At 40.4% G+C, this 22,278-nt stretch overlaps 1 protein-coding gene across 2 annotated transcripts in view; it reads left to right on the forward strand.

The window, feature by feature from the left end:
- Positions 1 to 22,278, forward strand: part of ZCCHC24 (zinc finger CCHC-type containing 24) — a 108,553-nt gene that overhangs the window by 43,526 nt on the left and 42,749 nt on the right. The window contains exon 3 of one of the 2 annotated variants that reach the window (XM_082285757.1): positions 13,021 to 14,063. The exons of the other annotated variant lie outside the window; for it this stretch is intronic. Coding sequence (XP_082141883.1) covers positions 13,021 to 13,287 — 267 coding nt within the window. The 3' untranslated portion in view covers positions 13,288 to 14,063. Of the gene's footprint in view, positions 1 to 13,020; positions 14,064 to 22,278 lie in introns of those variants that run through there. 2 annotated transcript variants of the gene reach the window in all.

A 22,278-nucleotide genomic window follows, 5' to 3' on the forward strand; every position in this document is an offset into this window, starting at 1 on the left:
CTTGTGCATCTCTAAGAATATGTCCAGCCCAGAAGAATTTAGATAAAGATGGGTGTGAGGCTGTGCAGCTCGGAGGTACAGCCAGAGCATGCAACTCTGCATAAAGCCCATCGTGTGTACGAGGGGCCAGTCTCTTGCTCAGGGAGCCATGTCTCTTTGTTTACCCACTGGGGTGCTGCCTGCTGCTCTTTATTAGGCCCCCTGCCTCTACAGGCATTTCTTGGTACAGTCAGTGCAAGCATTTTTTAACTATTACTTACAAAATGGCAGTGGCTTCCCCAAGGCCATATCTTTGTTTCTTTGTACAATGCTGTGATTGTGTAAATTGTCTTGCGTAAGCACATCAGCCCACTCTGGAATTCATTTTTTCCCCCCTTACGGCCTTTCATTGTTGTTCTTTTATGGTGGGACTTGTCCTTTTGCCATCTTGTCACAAATCCATTCCTGTGGCTATGTCACTTTTCAGAAACAGCATGTCTAAGTCTGGCCTTTCCATTTGTAGAGGTCTGGGGAGCAGCTACTTCTGCTGAGAGCACTATTGTCAGCAAACTGAACAGGCTCCCTTGCACTGTCACACAAAACTGCAGAGTCCTCAAAACCATGAAGCCCAAAGCAGCCACTGGTGTTCTTATATCATAATCCTTTCCTGCATGTAGCTCAACAGACTGTCTTCTGAATCTAGTGATGTGATTTGTGACGTCAAAGCTGGGAGTAAGAGAGAACTTCCTCTCTGAGGGATGATCAGGCAGACAAGTCCTTGGATCTTGAATGCAGACACTGCATTCAATGTCTTGCAAGCCTCAGCATCATGTAGAGATATTTCTTCTTTCATTTGTATAAAGAGTAAACCACAAGTGAAAACCAGAGTCTGTGAGGAACTTGCAGTTTCAAGATAGCACAGAGTTTTGGAGCGTCTTTGTTTCCACCCATTTCCGCCTTAGCTGTAATTCCCCTTCAGGGTCTGTGTTAGTAGTGTACAAGATCCCTGCCTGGATCATGGATCTGGCCACTATTTCCTCAACTGCTAATATTAATCTGGTAAGTTATAAAAAGGTGACATGAAAGCTCATGTAGAGGCTTCCCCTTTTTCTTCTGCTACAAACAGAAGAGGGCAGGCTGGCCACTGGGCTTTGCCGGCTCAGCATCGGGAGATGTCTGTATGGGGGACGCTGCTACAAGACAGACTCTCAGGGTTTATTACAGGCCAGGTCTGCAGCAACCATCCCAGCTGACGCTGACAGCACTGCACAGGTTGTCAGCGATGCAGTAGCCCCATTTGGAGCTCAGGAATACAATAGTCAATATGAGATTAGGCAGGAAAGAGTTAACTACCAGGCTTACTTGGAAGACAGGAAAATTGCACTTAATTAGCTTGTGCCACCTAGAAGGATTGAGACTATTTATGTTTTTAGCCAAAGACCCACTCTAAGGGAACACATAAATCAGGATCAGTATTGTTGATTTACCAGAAAGGATGTAATCCAAATCCATGTTATCCTAAATGTGTTGGTTTGTCATTATAAAGCAGCACCCATGAAGTTTACTTCTTACCACATATACAAACATAGTCACATACTCCACTAAATGACCACTAATAAATAAGCCCAAGTCTAACTGAGGGCAATGGAAATTCCATTGTCTTCCACCAAGCTTTGAAATGAGCCTAAATGGGTCAGACATACAGAATTTTTGCGTATGTGTTTGTTATAGTACAATCATACTTCAGTGAACAGTGTTGCAGGATCTAAAATATTATGTTCAAATACTCTAAGCTAAGTACATAAAATAAATTACTTCTATTCATCATGTTTGCCCTTACAAATCTATTGTTTTAGCCACATTAAAAAACCAGTCAATATTCTTAAGGATTGAATGCTATAGAGGTTCAGATCAGGTGTCACAGACAAACCATAAAGCTTACAAAAAAAAAAAAAGTGAGAAATCACCTTCCTATAAATGAAGTGTGTCATCTTCAACACAGTAATTTAGAAAAAGTTTACCTCCTAAGGTTAAGTTCAAGATTATTTAAAAGCTATACTGTCTGAATGATGCTAGGTAAATACAAGGTTATGCTGCTGTTGTCAAGAGAACTTAAGGAGCTTGATGTGGGTTAGAAGTATTTTCTTTGTCTTGGAATGGTATGATCATGATATCATCCCTGAGCCTAACATTAGTTTTTATTCAAAGAAAATCAGTTAGCATAAAATAAAAATGCTGCAGGTAAAGTGGAAGCTGCCTTTATAACAGTGATTCTCCAGGTATGCCTTACTCCCTTTTCTCCCCCTAAATGCACACTAAGCTACTTGTGCATTTCTGGTGAGCTGAAAGATCCACAGTCCATATTTCCTAGAAGCACTTATGGAAGACTGTGAGTCTCAGTGATCCAGAATGAAATACTCTTTTGGCAGCATGCTGAAGAACAACCTTACCAGCTTTTTCTCTTGACTTGTGTCAGCCTCATGGTTCATGTATAACTATCAGACCTAAATGTTTTCAATTCAGAATTAGATCTGAATGAAGAGATGTTTTACACAGGCTGAGACATTATTACTGTACCCTGGGCTATGTCTCTGAGGCTGTGTTTGGCACGTGTCCTTGACTAAAATGCTTCATGTTTACTGCTATCAGTATTACTCATGTTCATGCTGTTTGTGTGTCCCAGCACACCTGATCCCTGAATTTCAAAGGAAACTGTAAGCAGAACTATGGTGTTGGTTGCCAGCTAAAGCTGATGAGCACCTGCCTTTAAACACTGCGGTTGTGCTGCCCCTGCTAGCACCGGAGCACAGTCTGTTCATCATGGCTGGACTTCTCTGCTAACACTCACAAGAGTTAGTTTAAAAACATTTAGATCAATCTGTACCTCTGCATTTTTTGGAAGCTTGGCCTAGCAAACAAGAGCAAGATTTCTGTTGTGTTAAGGCAGGAAAATTCTGAAAATAAAAATGGGAAATAGTCCATTTGGAAATGACCTGATTGGTCTTATTGTTTATCCCATAATCTCAGGAACCCTGGAAGTATTCATTCTGTTTATACTTTGACTTCAGCTACAGCAGAAAGTATTAGTTGTGCTGTTCATCTTTGTCTAAGCAAGTAACAGTAAGAACAAGTTTAATTGCAGAACTAAAATACGTGAAGGTAGCAGGAAAGAAGACATACTTTTTGTGTTTTTTCTTTAAGAAAATCCTGAAATACCGAGTTAGCATGATGAGGCCTCAGGAGAAGATGTGGAGATGATCAACTGCAGAGATCATGTATATGTCAAGAGATAGAAAGCAAAAATCACCAGAAAGATCACTGGCTATATGCAGAATATAGCAAGGGGGAGAATTAAACCCTAATTAATCCTAGTTTTCAGTGTACTAAAAAACAATTTATAAAAAGACATATAGCTTTGTCCTCCAGCAATAGTGTCCTCCCTGCCTGCCCAGGTCAGTGCCATGCCAGGCTGACACAGCCAGTGACCAGTGGGGCACTGGACCATTTGATGTGCACAGCAGACAGGGAGGCAGCAGGCTGGCCAGCAGGTGGATGGGCACTAAGGGAAAAGTAACCATTAATCCAGGGAAAGATGCTTTTAGGATGAATCTAGTACTATTTTTATATTACTGATCAGAGGAGTTCAAGTGGCTTGTGTTACATGGAAGGAGATGAGTCCTAAGGGATTTTCTATAAAGGTGAGGTTATAGACTTTTGTTTTCTTCCTGGTGAACAGGCAAAACAGATTTGTGTGTTTCTTGCCAGGAAAACTAAAATAGAATTAGGCTGTAAAGCAAGCCCTCATTTTCTGGGGTACTCAATGAAGATACTATCCTTGAAATTCCCAAGAAGTAACATTTCTAAATTTTCAAATGGTGTTTCTGACAGTGTATATATAGAAATGGGAATCAGACATAGCATGACAAAGGCCCAAGTATGTAAAGTCTTCCGATAATCACCACTCTTTCCTATTTTCTTTCATCTGGTTTTGGTGAGACTGTCCATATAACAGAAGTTTCTATCCTCTTCAAACTGAATGCTAAGGACTCCAAACTTAGCAGGAAAAGATAATCACCCTCCAGACCAGAATAACAAAAACTGCTGTTGAGGGTCATTGAACTAAACTAAGAACAATTTCAGCAACCAGGCTTATACACTGCTGAGCCTGTTTAGAAATATAATCTCCAAACTGTTTACTTACACATGATGTAACTAAGTAGTGAAAATTTAAGGTAGGTGCTTAGTTCATTGAAATGACTATTATTTGACTGTTGCTATATATTCCCTTCCCAAAATACACAACCTGAAAATCAGCATTCTACTAGGAAATCCAGATGCATGCAAAGAACTGATTCAAAAACCATCAACCCAATCACCTATCCCACAGAAGATGCCTGAAACGAGCTTCTGGTTTTTGTGGAATTGCCTTTGGAAGGATGACAAAGGGCAAAAAGTCATGATATGGACAGCATGCAAACACAAACCCAAGTTTCCAATAAGTGTTTCTTATTTTGGAAAACAAAGCCCAGGCACATCCCCTTCAGGTCTTCTTTGGCAATAAGTTCTTTGAGGTAGGAACTCAGGAGAAGGGACAAGAAGAGACAAGAGTTCAGTTCACTTGTATGAAAAAGGAAGTGAAGATCCCATCCTTTAGGTTGCAGTCTTGAAAATAGCTATATAATAACTTGATAATAAGGTAGATTTTTATTTCTCAAGAGCTGATATGATGCAAATGTGGGCTATTTGGAGGCAGAGATTTTCTGCTCTCCATATCCCAGTTATTTCCCCATTTGAACAGAGAAATGTGGGTATGGAGGTATGTTGATTCCTGCAGACAGCTCAGGGCTGAGCACAGCTTTGCAGGCTCTGCTACAAACATCATATCCCTTTTGCTAGAGAGCAGCATGCCAGCACGGAGTGATGAAACAGAATAACACATACACATGGTTTTCAAAACAGAGTTTTCAAAACTCTGTTACACTTCTTAAGCACTGATAGGAACCAAGTATGCATCACCCATGAAAAAAAAGAATTTCCACTCTTTGAAGTGGTTTAGAGTGAGAAACCAGCCTGTACCTGTGCATATAGATCAGAAAAATGAATACATAGAGCTGACAGTTATGTCCTCAGCATAGAGTGCAGCCAAAGGAGCTGCACCTTCTGTTCACACACAGGTGAAGATTGCTCAGTGTCCCCCTCTCCTTTCACAAGGTTCATTCAGTAACTTCACGCCAGCTTTTCTCTAGCATCTGCATCAGCAGAGCAGAGAGGAATTCAGAGCTGGACTAAAGGAGACTCGAGTTGTCCTGAGAACTTTTCACAGACACAAATCTTGGCCTGGCAAAAGTGCAAAGGAGGCCATGAGAAAAATACATCCAAGCATGCAGGAGACCAGACAGGCCTGACAGGTAGTACTGTCTTATGGTCTGTCACTGCCATGACTTGGAGAGCTGCTCACTTAGAGGGGCTAATGAGGTAACTTTGAAATTGTGGTCTAAAACATTTTCCCCCCTCTTTCTCCTCTTCTGAGTCCAGACTTTCTTCCAATAACCTTTCATCTTCCAAGAGAAACAGTCACAACCTCCATCTTTAAGTGAATATATCATACATAAAGGTTATAACCCAGTTGGAAAATGAATAATGATATATTTCTTCTAAAGAGATTAAACTGATACCAACAGATCTTTTTATAAGCCTGGAATGTGTGTGAGGGTCCCACTAAGCCCAACCAAGCTGAGGCACAGGGCTTTCCATCTATGCTGACCTTTATCACAGCCCCTGCCTGAGGTGGGCAGCACATCATCCCTGCCACAGACTATTAAATGACACACAGAGGAGTAAGGCATGAACTGAGAAAAGCTAGATTCAGTTCCGGACATCTCCCAGGAAGGCAGCTCTACCCAGCCCTATCCTCAACCACACAGCTTTTGCCCCTGAATGATCTCCCTGTGTACACACTTCAGGATAAAAAAACAGCATGTGAAATTAATATCTCAGGAGTTTCTGTTCTTTGAAAATTACATCTGAGGTCAGCCTACTGGCAGAACACATCAAGTGCAGGCAAGGGAGAAGGAAAATACAAAGCAGAGGATGTGAACTTCCACAGAGCTCCATAGAAAAACTGTTGTTATCGTTGGCCTGGGTATTGTGGCTTTAAATTACAAATTACTTTAAATTGTAAAAACAGCCATAGCAAGCCCTGGAGAAGAATCCCCAGAATGGCAGTAAATAAAGAGCATCCTGTCCCTCTTTATGCCACAGCTAATGTGGGAGGTAATTTAAAATCCTAGCTTGGCAAGTGCTGCATGTCAGAGTTGATGAGTTGAAAGGATGTGCATGTACACAGACCCAAACAAAGAACTTCTAACACATAGAAGAATTACTGCACTTAGTGGCCTTAGATGTTGAGCAGAGCAGCAACATTTGCTCTTACACTTTGGACTAGTTGTCCTGAATTTTTATACAGGCTCCTATTACCTTGGAAGTGGCAGGTGGCTTTGCAGGGATCCTTGGAGCTGGCGTCATAGGGAAAAGTTAAGCTCACAAAGTACTTCCTTGTCAGATCCCTCACCACCCTGGGAAGAGGACGGATTTCTCTTTCTGTTTTGTCCCGGGTCTGGAGTCTTTGCCTGGGAGTCCCACCTGCTCCTGCAGCTCACATCCCCTGAAACCAGACCCCATCCAGCAGCTGCATAAATCATTGAGAACAGGGCTGCAGCGTGGTGTCGAGCAGTTGGGAATACATGGGGGAGTGACTCCCTCCTCCTTTGCGTGCCTCCATCTTTCCCTAAAGTAAACAACAGCAGTCCCCACTGTGAACCCAGTTGCGAAACCTCGCGGCTCTGAACTTTAACTCTGTGATGAACAGCCCTTGCATGGACTGTGCAGCTGAGAGTGCCTCTGGTCTGTGTTTTTCTGCTGCCAGCCAGGGAATTCTTTCCATAGCTCGAGCAGACACCCTAGGAAAGGAAGCCTGCTTGAAAACGTGCAGCTGAACGTGGTGGTGTGGGCAGCTTAATGTCTCATTTTTCTGGGGCTGAGACAACCCCGAAAGCACATTTAAATAAATTGCTAATACCAGTTTACATACAGTCAGCTCCATCAACATTTGTCCCATGTCAGGTAACTTTTACTTCTCCTACTAGAAGCTCTTAGCATAAGAAAGCAGCATAAAAGAGCAGGCCAGCCAAGTTGTAAAGTTCAGTCACAGATCAGAGTAGTAACTCCCCTCTGACTAGATAATGCAAATGATTTTTGGTTCAGACATAATTATTACAACATGTTGTAGACGCTGATGTGGGTTTTTTCCAAGATGGAATTTCAAAACTAGCAAAAGCTACCACATCACAAATGAGGAAACCACTCCCTTGGTGAAGAGAAGATGGTACAACATTAAATCAGTGGAAAAGAAAACCCTCAAAAAGCCAATAGATGCATTGAAGCCATCCATATGCTGAAGTGGTGGTCCAGGGATCTGAGCAGTAATGCTCTGCAGATGCCTTGCAATCCAAATAATGTTTAAAGGAATCCTTAAAGTCTCACCCACACAAGAGATTCTGGTTTGAAGCCAGCTCCAGGAAACAGCATTCTACAATGTTTCTTTCGTATAATGAGGACTTCCCTGGGTTCTATTTTATCATGATTATAGCAGTCAGATAAAGAATTGGAATGCAGAGCTCTGCATGCTGAGACCAAGTTTATACCTTCCCCTCTAAAGATTCTCTCCTGTTGATATTTTGGTTAGACAAACTTATCTTTTATACCATGTCATGAGGAAATATACTGTCCTGAATTTTTTAAAGTTTTTGAATTTTTTCTCTGTAAGCATGAAACCTCCACTCAAATTATTCATATGAGTTCTTACAAAAAAAGAAGAACAAGTCTCTCACGTTGATATAAATTTTCTGACTTAAGGATCTCATTATTACTGGCTAAACCACTGTTTTGGTTGAAATTGAGCTTTCAAGATGGATTTGGACTTCATTACTTGGGTCTTTTCTTTCCTGTCTATCTAAAGATACAGATATGACTGTGCATTCCCGAGCATTAAGATGTGAAACTAATCTGTGTATATTGAGGGGACAGGAAGAAAAAGAGGGTTCTAATTGTAACTAGAACTGAAAATGTATTAAAATCAGGAGAGAAAGAAGGGGCTTCAAGAAAGCAGGTTCTTGCTCAGCATGCAGGCTCTAAATCCTGCTGTAGCTCACCCAGGCTCAGGTTTCAGAGCCCTGTAAGATCAGGAGGCCAAGTGTGGTGAGATGTGCTGTTCACAGTGTGTTCCTTGGGCCCTTGGGACAGGAATCTCTGTTTAGTCCTCTGTTTATAGAAGGCTTCGAGCCTTTTCCCATCACTTTGGATGTGGTATTTGTTACAAAGGTAAACTGAATTGGGCTCTCTTTTTGGGGCAGAGGAGAAAGTGGGAGACAGCAAACAACGTGCCATGAGGACACACAAAATGCCCAAGTGAAATTTGGGGGGTGTAACCCTCCTGTAACTGCAGTCGAGCCTCTTGCTGCTCACTATTTGAAATACTGTCACTGCCATCATGCCACTGTTGTTCTACCAGAACACAGCTTTGCTCAATCTTTTTATTACCTCTGTTGTACCCAGAGAGATGGGGAGGCATTAGATGTCCCTTCCTCACTCTCTTCCCTAAAATCCAGGACCTTCTCAGGAACATCTGTTCCTGCCTATGCTTTCCTACCAGTTCCAGAGAGAATTGTTTCATCCTACACACATCATCCAGAGAGAGAAGGAAAAAGGGAGAGATTTCCTCTCTCTCTCCCTTTCTTTCCACAGCATGGAAAAGGCTAACTGGGATGGCTGTTTTGAGGCCTTCCTTGTGCCACACCTAAGCCACCCATCCTTCGAGCAGCGCATAGCCCTGACTTCTGTCAGCAGGATGGCTGGTATCTTCAGCTAAAATGCATCTTCACTGGAGGATTTTTTTTGCTGCCTTCATTATGTATCATTAATGATATATATATCATTATGCTATGCTCCAAAGAAGTGCAGATCAGTTGGATATATTCCAACAGAAGAACACTCACTCTCCTTCTGCAGTCTAGCTGAAACCCTGGCTAGCACAGGATTATGTACTTTCAATGCACACCTTTCTCTAGCTTATAATGTATCATTAAAAAAAAAAAATCAAGCTCTTTCTGGAACATAAGCTGGTGCCAGAGGTTATAGTAAATTCTAGCAAGTAGACAGAAATTTTCCTCCCTAATTTTGTTTTCCTCAGAGAGTTGCGGTTTCCACGTAAACACTTCTACGACCAGGCCCTTTGAGACATGACTGGAAGAATATATGTTCTGCATAACACATATCCACCATATCTTAGCAGCTAAGAAAAATAATTCTGTGGTCTCACAACACTTCACCACTATCACCTCAGCCTGGCTAAGCTAAAAATTAGAATAAAGACCAAAGAAATGTAGCTATGTTGAGAGAAAGCTATGGCTCATAGTGGCTGGTATGTTGTTTCTGGATTTTGTCCCATCTATTCTGCTAGGTTTCTAGCTTCAGGAAATGGTGTTTGAAACCATGAATTATGGTACATAAGGACAGAGAAAACATAACACGATAGTCACTCATTTCTCATTGCTACATGGAGCAGTAAGCAGCACCAGCCCATGAGATCCAGAGAATTTGCTCTAAAATTTAGATCATAATTTCAAAGCATACAAAGGACTTTTTTCTTCTATGTTTTTATATAGGACTGATACACTTTGTCTTAATATAGAAGATCCCCTTTGATGTCCATTCACATTTCATAAGCCAAGAGCAGAATAGTTGGAGGACAAGCGGAAAAAATGTAAATGTAAGTTATTCTTGGATGTGGTTTGGATCCCAGCTCCAGAGCAGAGAATGTTTGAACCTGCCTGAGCAAACTGTTCAGGGTGTGAGCCCAGCACAACACTGGATTTGCACCTACGAAACAGACAGAATCCAAACCATGGACCTGGATGCTCATAAGCTCCTGAACATTCTGTATTTCTGGATATATATTTTTTTTTAAATCCTGAACCCTCTCTTAGTTATTTATACAAGACATCTCTGAATCTTTTGCTTTGGTTGGTTGGATTTTTTTCTCGCATGCACTTACTTATAATACCAGGATGCTATTAAATATTAGTAATGCTTACTAAGCAAAGCTCTGGGTAGTGAGTCTGGATTAGAGTACCCAGAGATTCCCTCCACGAATTCCAAGTGCAGGCTGAAAACAAAAAAAAAAGGCAGTTCTGGGACTTCTAATTAGAGAATGCTCATATTTAAAGCATGCACCTCCAGTAAGCAGGTTCTGAATTCATCTTGCACATAATCATTGACATTCTTCCCTCCCAGCAAAATAGCAATTCTTTATCCCAGTGGAACAAAGTGGGAGGCAAACAGAGCAGAAGAGTATGTGAGTGTATGTGGAAGAGCTTGGACTCTGGTCACTTGGTGACTCAAGGAGTGTAAAACAGAAACTGAAGCTTAGCATGACAGGAACAGATTTTTTTCCCTCCCTTCAAACAAAGCATTTATTTTGTAGTAAAGTCCAATTTCCTCATGGAAATCCAAGCCCTAAAGTAGCTAAAACAGCCTTTTCTCTCTCTCTCCAGTCAGTCTCTGCTTCATGGCTTCTTGAAAAGAAGGCATTTTGAGCAGGAAGTCATGTTGGCTAATGGCACAGGGCAGAGCTTCCAGAGGAAACTTCACCTACAGCCATTTATCATGTTGATAATGATGTGGTTTGTGGCCCTTTCTTTTTTCCGTAGACAACAAGATTGAAAACCAGATCCTGATCCAAATTCCGTAGCTCTTGGTTTTTAGGCACCTGAGCACTCCTTATTCCCCACAAATCTTCCTAGTGATGCTGGGTCTCAGAATGAGTGAGTGCAATAAACTTTCCATTCTTTGCTAAAGTTCAAAGGAACCTTAGGAAACTGGACACTCGAGTCCCACTGTTTCTGACAAAGCTTGTCTTGCTTTCAGCTTGCAGTTCTTTTGGCTAACAGGCATGCCCCATCTGTGTTTTGTTCTTTGTGTTCACCAATACTTCTTAGTTTTCTAGTACTGCCCTGTTCCTATTAGTAACCAAAACAGTACGTGTGGTTTTGCAGTTGCTTCTGATTTTATATCAGAACCTTGTAGTTCTAGATAGTATTGCAACAAACTGCAGAACTTTAAAGAAGTAGGGTAGAGTGGGCTGTTAACAGACCAATTGGCTCTTATCAGTAATCCAGGTTTTTTCTCTAGATGCCGATCAGTAAACAGCCAGCTCAATAGCCATAAACTTCTGTTTTCAAGCAGTGATGTATCCTGCTGGGTAACAACCCTTTTGATACTAAAGATATCTCCTGCCATGTATTCTTCACTGCCAAGCAATGATTGTTGACATAAGTGTTCCATTTAATAAAGATTACCAGTGTGTATGAGCACAAGGGGGTGATTCAGCAGCATCAGGGGCTCTATGGCAGCAGTCCTAACAGGAAGACAGAAGTGATTGCTTCATAGCAAATGAATCAGGCCCCAAACCTAGGACACTCAGAGAAACACCCTTATTGCACTAAATTGTCGTGCCTCAGGGTTGCATTAATAATGACAACACATGCAAAAACAGCAACTTGTTTCTCATCTGTAAAGTGGAGATCATGACATTCACCTCTCTAAAGCCTGTGGGTCTCTGTAAACTCGTAACACTAATCAAAAAACCTTTTCCATGTGCCATCCTCTCAGCCATACCTTTCTAAAACTTTTCTTCAGAACCAAGATTATTGAGACTTATAAACTGCCACTTACAGCTGACTTGCCTTGGCAGCCAGTTAAACACATTAAGCTTGTGACCAAAAACTCATAGCCAGTGTTGAGGAACTGACTCTGATCCTAGTACCTCCTTTCATTTTTTATGTAGGAAATTGATAACAGACTTCCATGGTTAAATTAATAAAATCTGCTCATCTTTGAACTGCTATGCCAAAAAAATCTGCCTTTTATAGCAAGAATTCTACCTGTGTAAATAGCAAGTTACGCAAATAGAAGTTTGCACTACTGTTCCTTTGGTAGCCAAGAATTTTAATTCATCTGTTAGGCTATCATAGCATGTTATCTAACACACAAAGTTTCTGTGAGGTATAAAAAAATAAAATTGAGAGACTAGTTATCTAGGTATCCACAGATGAAGACAAATGCTGAGACATTTATTCATTCAGGAAGACCACATGCTCAAAAAGTAACTGCATTTGCATCCTTGTGGTTATTCATGAATGAAAATATTCAGTGAGAGGAATAAATGTTCACAAAACTTCCCTGAAGAAATCCAAATGTTCAAAAATTTGCTTGTCAGTAACAGATTGATTTGTGGTAAGTCTCAAATTCATGAAAGGCAAGTTTGCCACATTACTACTGGATGAATTCCAGGGAACCTTAATTTGAGACTGGTTGAAGAATTAAATGGTATTTTAATTATTAAACATCTGTGTAAGTCTAGTGTAAATTATAAATTCTGTCTGTTCCACATAATTTTTTAATAAACTTGGGCTATTGTTTCCATAATGTGTGTTGAATAGGTGTTGCACTGTTAAGTGCTGTGGAAAGTGCCCTTTCTGTTACCTGACTCAGGCAGGACTGACCCCACTGCAGACCTCAAGTCTACAAACACTGAACCTGTCCTGTCTGGGAATAGAGCATGAGCAAACAGCACAGCCAAGTTAGACCTGCAGGATTACTGTGTGCTCTTGCTGGATGAAAATCCTTTTTTTTCAATTGACTCTGAAATAAATATTTAGCTATATGCCTTTGAGAGTCATAGTTTGTTTGGGTTTATCTTCTACACCATCATGTCACAGTATTTGGTAATTCACATCCCTTGGGGTGGCTTCCTACTCAGAGCATTACACAAAGAATGCATTTTCAGACTAGATTTCCAGTAAATAACCCTGCAGTTCCAGGAGATTGACTAAAATAGCAGCACGCCTGCAGCACAATGCCACTTAAGTTCAGATCTCTCCCTTGTTCTGATTCTGTCCTCTTCTGTCTCTCCCCCAACACTAGCATAATTGTCAGGGTCCTCTTCCTGTGAGCATCTCGGTTTTCACTAAGTCCTTTACTAGCTCGTCTTTGCCTGCAACTATGCTCCCATGGAATCCTGCACTCTTGATCCATGTTTCCAACCCTCTCCATGGAGTCATCATCTTCCACCATCAGAGTAACAACGGCTGTGTAAGTTCTGCCAGTACTGCCAAGAGTCTGGAGATACCCAGCACCTTTCCTCAGACTGTTAGACAGAAACAGCCTCAAAAGAAAGATCACTCTCAGTAAAGAGCAATGACTAAACAGATACTTCAAGAAAATGTTTAAAATCTTCTAATGGATGTAAAATCATAAAGTGTATCTTTGTCACGTTGTTTTATGAGTTGCAGTTGCCACATGTCCTCCTGAATACCGTTTTTTATTAATTGCAGATGAGATTTTACCATGCCTAACTCATTGTTCTCACTCTTTATAAACCCTTGATTCCGGCTTTGAATGCAGTTCAGTTCCCAGTCTCAGTGAGTGCCAAAGATTGGAACTATGCATTGTATAATGCATATTTCCTTTAAATCTTTTCAGTGTGTTATTTTCTAATTCAGTCTAATATCTTAGTCTGTGAAAGAGCTAGGAGAACTTCCAGTTTACCCACTCTGCTCTTCTACTGTGTGCTCACTCACTCACTGTGTATAAACAGGGGAATTGTTTGAAGAGAGGCTGACTAGCCTTTATTTTCACAGATCACTCTTTTGACCTTCTCACAGCCCAAATCTAAACAGGTAGCAGGGTCTTCACAGGATCTTATCTACACAAGTAGAATAACCAATGCAGCTTTTAGCCCTCTCAGAATGAATTGGCCAGGAATATATTGTCAGATTAGAGGGAAATCTGTGCTGGACAACTCAAACAGTCATACATCTGAAGGAACACCAGTTACATTTGTTTAACTTGTAGACTAAATGAGCTCTTGAAGGTGACCTTATAGTTTTGCATACAGATACTGTGCTTGGTTCAGCCATTCCTAAAATGCATTGCTCTCCTCTTTTTGTCAGCTAGCATACTGCAGGACAGGGTGCCAGCTGGCTGGCTGACATATCAGGGTGACTTAGCAATGTGTTGTGAGAAATGTAAGAATAAAATCTGAATGCTGACAAAACAGTTTTTGTCTTTTTTTCCATAGTGTTTTTTGCAGTCCCTCACTTGCCACTTGATTTCCTCCTCCTTCCTCTTCATTTTCCTTTCAGCCCTGAGCATATATTGTCCTCTCCTCTCTTTCCCTGGCCTACTCTGGCAGGAGGTAGCACTGAGCAGAAGAGAAGCCTCTCTCTCACATCTGTATAGCTTTACTACCACTCGCTTTTCCGGGCAGTACTTTCACTTACCCCATATTTCACTCTGCAGTGACAGCTTGGCCAGAGCATAGCACATTTTCCAGTCACAGATGTTTCTATCGGATTCATGCCTGCTTCTTGGAGACATGGCAGAAGGAATCTTTTTAGTTGTACTTCACCTGATACAAATGATCCCAAGCCAATATACAGCAAATTTCCTTATCCTCTTTTTGTCTTTCTGAGCATATGTGTTTACTTCAGTACTTACATACTGATATTTAATTCTAATTAAAATATTAATAGATATTCCATTAAGGATAAATGACTGAATTTTTAATATGCTCCTTATTAAATAGCAAGACATTTGACTACAGCTCTGGTCTTACAGTAAGTGACAAAACATACAAGGTCTTGAATTTTCAGTCAGATACTTGTTTGTATAAAGATCTTCCTTAAACTTCAGGGAATTTCCAACTGTGCCACAGGTCACCCTGCATGAATCCAGTTGTAAAACTGGAACCTAAGATTATTATTTTTTCTACACAAAAACTCTTAGCTGACTGATTTTAACTTCTGTAAGAGGGTACAGTTCCATCACAGAATCTAAGTACTCTTTAAGAAAACTATGTGCAGATCTATTGCCAAGAAAAGAAAAGGAAAAAAGACCCCAAACTATGAAGACAAGCGCAAGGTATTAATAAGGTGCTATTTAAAGCACTGCTTTCTCAGAACTGGTTACTGAACTGGTCCTAGTGATGGAGCGTTCTCATGCAGACGCTGGCAGCAGGTCACAGCAGAGTAGCTCAGTTCACACCAATGCAGCCAGATAGAGTGTTTGCACACCTACACTTTCAACATTTTTTAATGCATGGATTTTAAATACAATGGGAAAAATCAGTTGCTTAGTCTGAGCATATCAACTTCCTTGATCTTTTATTTTTATTCCTGTCTTTCACTTTCCTTCCTTCCACCATTGCCATACAATGAAAGAGGTGCAGGGGGAGGGAGAAGAAAAGAGAAAGGAGGGGTGTATTTCCTTGGTTAGTCCAACAAGGTGCATTGTAAGAGTTCTTCTGGCCAACCTTGCATATAAGGTTTTACCTCTAGTTGGGATTCAGAAAGCAATGTCCTAGTGCTCCCCAGTAAAAGGGTAAATGTCACTTGATACAGCCTTTCTGTATTTGCTGTTATTTCTTCACAGCTGAAGAAATAAGACAAAGTAGAAAAGTAAGTTGGTCAGTTTTTGCATAGGCACTGTTTCCAGAGAGCAATGCTCCCGAGGAAAAGCAGTGGCTGCACTAGAGGACAAGCCACAGCTGGCATCAGGGTGCTGTGCAGGACAAAAATGGGATGTCTGCCAGTTCTTAAACCGAACGGGAGCAAAGCCATAGGTATACAGTCTCTAACTTCCACAGCTGCCAGGAAAGTCTGTGTTACATCAGTAATTCCATAGGTCTCCTACAACCATTCATCCCAGTCTGTATCACGGCTCTGGTTTAATTGCATCTGAAGTTAACTCAGCAGAAAAACATCTTTGTCCTGAGTGATAGACGACTGTTTACTTCCAGTTTTATGTAACCCTATATCACCACCAGAAGAAAAAGACAACGCCCACCCTCACTAGTCAGTCTTTTCTCATAGTGATTGTGGTGCATGTGAGCAAGCATTATAAAGCACTACAGCAAAAACTGTCACAAATTCTCTGTTTCAATGAAGCAATCATAGAGCCTAGAAAAAAAACATTTACATGTTTATTTACTACGTGTTTGTTTACATCTATCTGACTTTAATGGATAATCTAATGCATTTTTTTTTCAAATATATTTTTAATGTATAAATAAAAAGACAGGATTATCCATTCCTAGCGTTGACTGAGAAAAAATTACACTCTGTGGCATCTTGCAATTCTGGCAGCTGTACAGTTGTCTTACATGGGAATATAGATGCATACTTGTCTTGAGAGCTCCCAAGTCCCTGCATTCTCCATAGGAAAGAATGGGACAGGAAATTTCTGGGTTACTGGGCTCTTTGGCGCAGATGTCTCTTTTGCTTTCACACGTATTTCCACAGCAAGAGGAGAGCCATCCTAAGCAACAGACACAGAGTCTCATTCAGCAATGGTTCTTTTCTTTTTTTGTCTGCTCTAAAATAGTCTGAGTGTTAGGAAGAGTAACAAGCACTGAACTTTTCCCCACATACATTACTCACACAGAGGAATGAAACTGGGTTGGGATGAGAATACTTTTCTTTTTTTCCCTCTCTAAGAAAAAACCCAGGTGAAGTTCAGGTTCCTTCAAATTAAGTTTACTCTTGGAATCATAAGACCACAATCCAGCAAAATTTGCCTGATTTTAGTATAATTTGTCATGTGCTTTTGAAGTTAAATATGTATTTAAGAACTTGCTTGCTTAGGTGATTAGGCTTGTGACAGAAGATACAGGCAAACACCTAAATTTGGGGGATTCTATGATCTCAGTTCTCATGCTGAGAGCTTTAGGTATCAAGTATCAAAGACACAGCCTTTACATTCTCAAATATTTTACCATATTCTGTAATCCTTAAGTTCAAAGAGACCTTTTCTTGATCAGTAATAAAAGTTGATTCATTTTTCCTCTTACACTCTTTTTATTCTGTTTGACCCACATTGCTATAATAAGAAGAGTCTAAAGTTATTAACTTGCCTTTTAAGGCAAGAGTAACCAGTAATCCATGGGGAAGTGTGAGGAATAAGAAGGGCAACGACATGTCCTATGTGGCGTTTGGAATTAATCCCTCTTCCCCTTGAGGTCCTGTTCTAGATCTGGAAAAGTTTTTTTGCCTAAACACAGGTTCTCCTTCAGCCAAATCTTGTGCTTTATATCCAAACCTACAGGTAGGCAGAGGCTTACTGTGAGAACCAGAAATTTATGCCTACTCAGCATTTTGTGTAAATATTTTCTTACTAGAAGTTTGGCTTTTGTTTTGTGATACAAGCTGAGAAACAGTAGTGGCTTCCTATTCCTATGGAATATACAAAAACAAAAGAAAGAGGCAACCAAAGTGCACAAGATGTAACAAGACCACAGGCACAACTTTTCTGGAGGGTCTAAAAGGCTTGAACTCCTCTGTGGGGTTCTACCCAAGCAAGTCCAGTGCATCAGCTGTGTGTTCTCCCTCCTGACAGCAGCCAGCATCTTAAAAAGGTACAGGGACCAAAATTTCCCAGTGATTATTGCAAAGTGACCTGCTGTATACATATGTAAGGTGGCCTGGGGAAGGATGCTCAGTGATTTCCAAAAAATAATCAGGCTTTTTGGAGGGGCTGAAAACAGGGTGCATAGGAGGGAAGACACTGGCATGCAGGCTTACTCCAGTGTGCACAGGAGAATTGGGAATTCAGTGATATCTGTATAATACTTCAAGGAAAGCACAGTAACAACAAATGCAGAATATTACTGGTTGTTGTAAGTTCTGCATCAGTTATGAGGCTCTCACTAAAAGGAATTTTAAAACTCATAGTCTTTTAGCGCTTTATATTCAATTCTCAAATCAGACGCCAATTGCAAATGAAAAAATGTTACCACTTCTCTATTTACATTCATCCCAATGAACACGGCTACGTGTCTTATTCCCCGTGACTTGTTCAGCACAACTTCTACTGCCATTGGTTAAGCCCAGTTTGAAACCACGTGGGTCATTCAGTGCTCTATCTGATTTTCCTGTGGATTATGACCAGCAGGTTTTGCCTGTACCATAATCTGTTCACACATTGTGACAAGAAGATGCAAACTCAAAATGCCTATAAGACAAAGCACTACTTTAGGCCCAAACTTAAAAAAAGAAACCAAACCAAACCACTGAAACCCCCAAAACATTAAACAGTTGCAGCACAAATAGACAATGTCCATATTTTGTACTGGAACAAGATAGTATCAATGTGGAATATTTTAGAGCAATATAACCAGGTTAAAACTGCTGAAATTTTAACTGGTGACATTTTAACCACAGCATACAATCCCCAGATATGCAATTTACTGAGTATAAACAAGCCAGAAGAAGAAGGGAGACAATTCCTTGGAGCCTGCTAAACGTGATATACACAAGCGCTGCAGAAATCTGCTGATAATCCCCTTTTCAGTTTGTGTTTGCAGCTAAATCTACTTCACTTCCTCTGATACTGAACATTAGGCAGTGCTTTGAGGTCCATCACTAGCCATAAATCCCAGGCAGGAAACAGTCTTCAAGTGTAAGGAGGAAAGACAGCATTTCATTTTCTAAAGCCAGCCCAGAGTAACCAGGTCAAACAAAGTTTGGAACTGAAGCTCTTGAAACTCAGGATATAATTGTGTATGTTTTTCTGCTTGTTTTGTTACCGGTTAACCGGATGCAACAAATAAAACCATTTTTCTTTCTTATTTTCTCTCTCTGACTGCCTCATTGGGAGCTCCTCTTTGGGAGCCAATCTCTGCATGAGCCAGTGCTTGAGGTCATAGCTCCCTAACTTCAAGACATCTGCTAGGTCAGACATACTTAAAGAGAATCAGCTGCTTGCAACCAGCACATTATTAGCACACTGAGTCCCAGATAAATGCTGAGGGTCTCTCTCTCTTTTTCTATCTCTTTAACAAATACAGAATCACATATATCCACATATTGTATTTAAATTTTCTTGTCTTGATCAGAGATCTATCTCCAGTGTCAATACAGAGCATTAAATGAAGAGCTGGAGCTCTTAAATGTTTGAATAAGCAGCTAGAATAATTATAGAAAAAAATTTCCAAACCAAAATACTCTCTTCACTTCTGGTGCTAGGTATCGAGTTTACCCTGTACTATACTCCTAACTTTCTGAAAAATCCCAGAAGATACAAAAAAGCCCCTAATTTGCTGTGTTGGACACCTGAAAAACAGATTGATGAACTATACTTTGTGAAAACAAAACTCTTCTTGGTGCCTGAAACTCAACACTCAAATCCAGAGATTCTCTAAAACATTAGCTGCTTATGAAGCACTCGGTGCCCCTTCTTACATTCATTATTTAAAACATTTCAGTTATTTCAGTAACAGATGTAAGAAAAGGGCAAATAAATACCCAGTATTTGTGTTCATCTCTCTGATATCAAAAATGTGCATACAGGAAAAATGTAGTTATAGTAAGAAATTATTTCTTCTTTTTAAGTCACCAAAGGCTTGTCCTAGAGCTCCTTCAAGCCACCTTTTATGCCCTAAATGAAGTGTTATTCGGAAATAGAACAGCCAGTTTACAGTAAGGAAAAAAATCTGCCTGGAAAAAAAATACACCAGGCTTGATTCAAAAGTTGCACACTGGAGTGCCAGGTTGGCAGCAGTTGAAAGTGCAATGGAATTGAAAGGTTTCCATCTCGCTGCTAAGCTTTAACACAGCATGTTAGATATTCACAGTGCTTTGGCACAGACCTGCAGCCCCAAGTGCACTAATTTCTATCAAGCTTTTGAAGCTCTCATTCAGGTGCCTGGAAAAGCAGAAGGTACAAGGAAATTGGTAACGTACCCCTCAGGGAGTAACTAAAAGCCAGTCAAAATTGCAGGACCTGTATCCAGGGAATTGCAGTAAAAGTCCTATACAGCTCATCTCTTTAACAGACTTTAAGAGGGAATTGCTAGGAGCTGGATTCACAGCCACTGTAAAGCCACCAAGCAGCATTTATCCATATAATACCTGTTTAGCTAAGTTCAGTCCTCACTCATCTCCACCAAATCTAGTGTTGTGAAAATAAATAGAAAAAATCATCATAAATTAAGGACCCTTTTAAGCTCTGTCCACTTTACCGTCTCATCCAATATACTTTATTCTTTCCATGTATATCAAGAACTAACTTCATTTTTGCACCTATTCTTTTCAAGTCTGCTGACAGAAAGCATTAAGGAGGCAACGTATACTCAGAGATTGATGCAGGCCCTCTACAGGACTCTAAGTCTTTGTCTTTTGCGGTAAACAAACTCTTGGAAGAAAAGCAAGAATACTGCAATGAACAAATGTAGTGTAGTAATAGTTATATCTTCCATCTCAAAGTATGTCCCCCATATTTTATCTGTTTACATCCTAGTAACAAGATCAAAAATTGCTTGAGGTTTAAATTTTCATTGGACAGCTCGTGGGGAAAGCGCTTCTGCTTGCCTGCTGAGACCATGCAATCCCCAGCTGAGCGCAGGTGCGGGGGAGCCAGTGCAAACTGTCAGCCTTGTCTGCAGTCCTCTCTCTGCCCTTGTAAGATCAGCGCACAGGAAGAGCGTGGGGTAATGGCTTTGGTCTGCAGGAGTTTGTCTTTCAGGAACTAGACTGAAAAACATGTCTTGGTAAGTCCAACACAAGCACCATGTTTGAACCAAGACACTTCAACAGGGAAAACAGAGCCTTTTATAAAAACATTCTTGTTAATCTACTTGATACCATTAGGCTCCAAAAAATACCAGTCTGAAAACAAACATATCTTTCATATGCTGACTGTAAGTAATTTTGATTCTGTGTCTTGCAAGTTAGAAGCAGAGTGTGGGGAACATAGAGCATTTGACCAGTATCATTGTTCATCATCTCCACTAGAAATAAGAAGTATGGAACAATTAATCTCTTGTGATTTCTTCAGGGGAAGTGAATTATGATCCAACACTGCCACTTGGTTAGCACATTCATGACAGGGTTATTAACTCATTCTTTAACCAGCTGTGCTCTATCAGATACAGTACTCTCAGATTATATTTCTGAGCAGCAAGATCAGAACAGAGTTTGGGTAAAGATACCACCACTGTGTCAGGGCATCCCTCAGTTGCAAATTGGGGTAGTCTGGAGGAGCTTCCTGGGGTAAAACTATTTTACACTTAGCTTGGTTTTGTAGTCTCCTCTGACATTCAGGGCCAGACATACCAAGCACTGGGCTAGCACTTTGTCTGGCCCAGTACAGCCATTCTGGCATGCATGTGCCTATATGAAACAACACTGCTCAGTGAAGGAAATAACCTTTAGTTACAATAAGAATAAAAAAGGTCCAACTTCAGAGGCAGCAGTACAGTTACCATAGCTACTATTAGATCTTCATTTACAAAAAATTAAAGTATTAGGCATGCTATACAATAAAACCAAATCTTGACATGTAACCACCTGACTGATCGCTGATGTCAGGCACCATTCAGGATGTGATTCAAATACTAGGTAGTAACAACCTTAGAAATGCTTTTCAGTTTGTGGAGCAGGAAATAGTCTTGCAACTTGTTTATTACATATTATCTGGGAACAAGGAAAGAGGTAAATTAGAAAATTACAGGAAATCTTTTGTTTTCAAACACAAATTAGATTTTACTTGTTTTTTAAAGAAGTAAAAACTTAAGGTTGAGTCTGTGCTTCATCACTTCAAGGGTGATAAAAATGTTGTATTGTTTTAGCATTCAGCATGGTCTGATCTGGTTTTGAAATTAGCAGAACAATTCTGTGTCAAAATAACACAGTTCATATTTTTAGCATGTCATCAAACAGATACATAAGCTTAAACATCATGTTCCTCATTTTGTTTCTGGCTGGATTTACCAGGTGTGCGCATTGAGCTGCATGTTAGCGCCGTCCTTTATTTGTCCAACACACAGAACGTCTGGGCATGTACAGGTCAATGTACAAACATACCCTGCACTCACTTCCTGAAGTATTGGCTCATGCTGAAAGTCCTGTTTACAGCATCTGAGGAGAAGTCGCTCTTTTAAATTTCAGTGCTGTCTGAATTCACCTCTTCTGTGTTAGTGTTAATGCATACAGTAAGAAAAAGATAGGAGTAATTTAGCATTAAAAATCTTTGAAATGTACAGTAGAAACAAACCAATGCTTCTCTCTGAATGGGGCATTTTTATCAGTCCTACACACACAGACTACTAAATCACAAAGGGAAGAGACATGAGGACTCCTTGAGCCTGTCCAGGAGACAGGAAGGAGAAAAAGCAAAAGTAGTTGT

Source organism: Coloeus monedula (assembly GCF_965178545.1).
Source record: "Coloeus monedula genome assembly, chromosome: 8".
Taxonomy (NCBI): domain Eukaryota; kingdom Metazoa; phylum Chordata; class Aves; order Passeriformes; family Corvidae; genus Coloeus; species Coloeus monedula.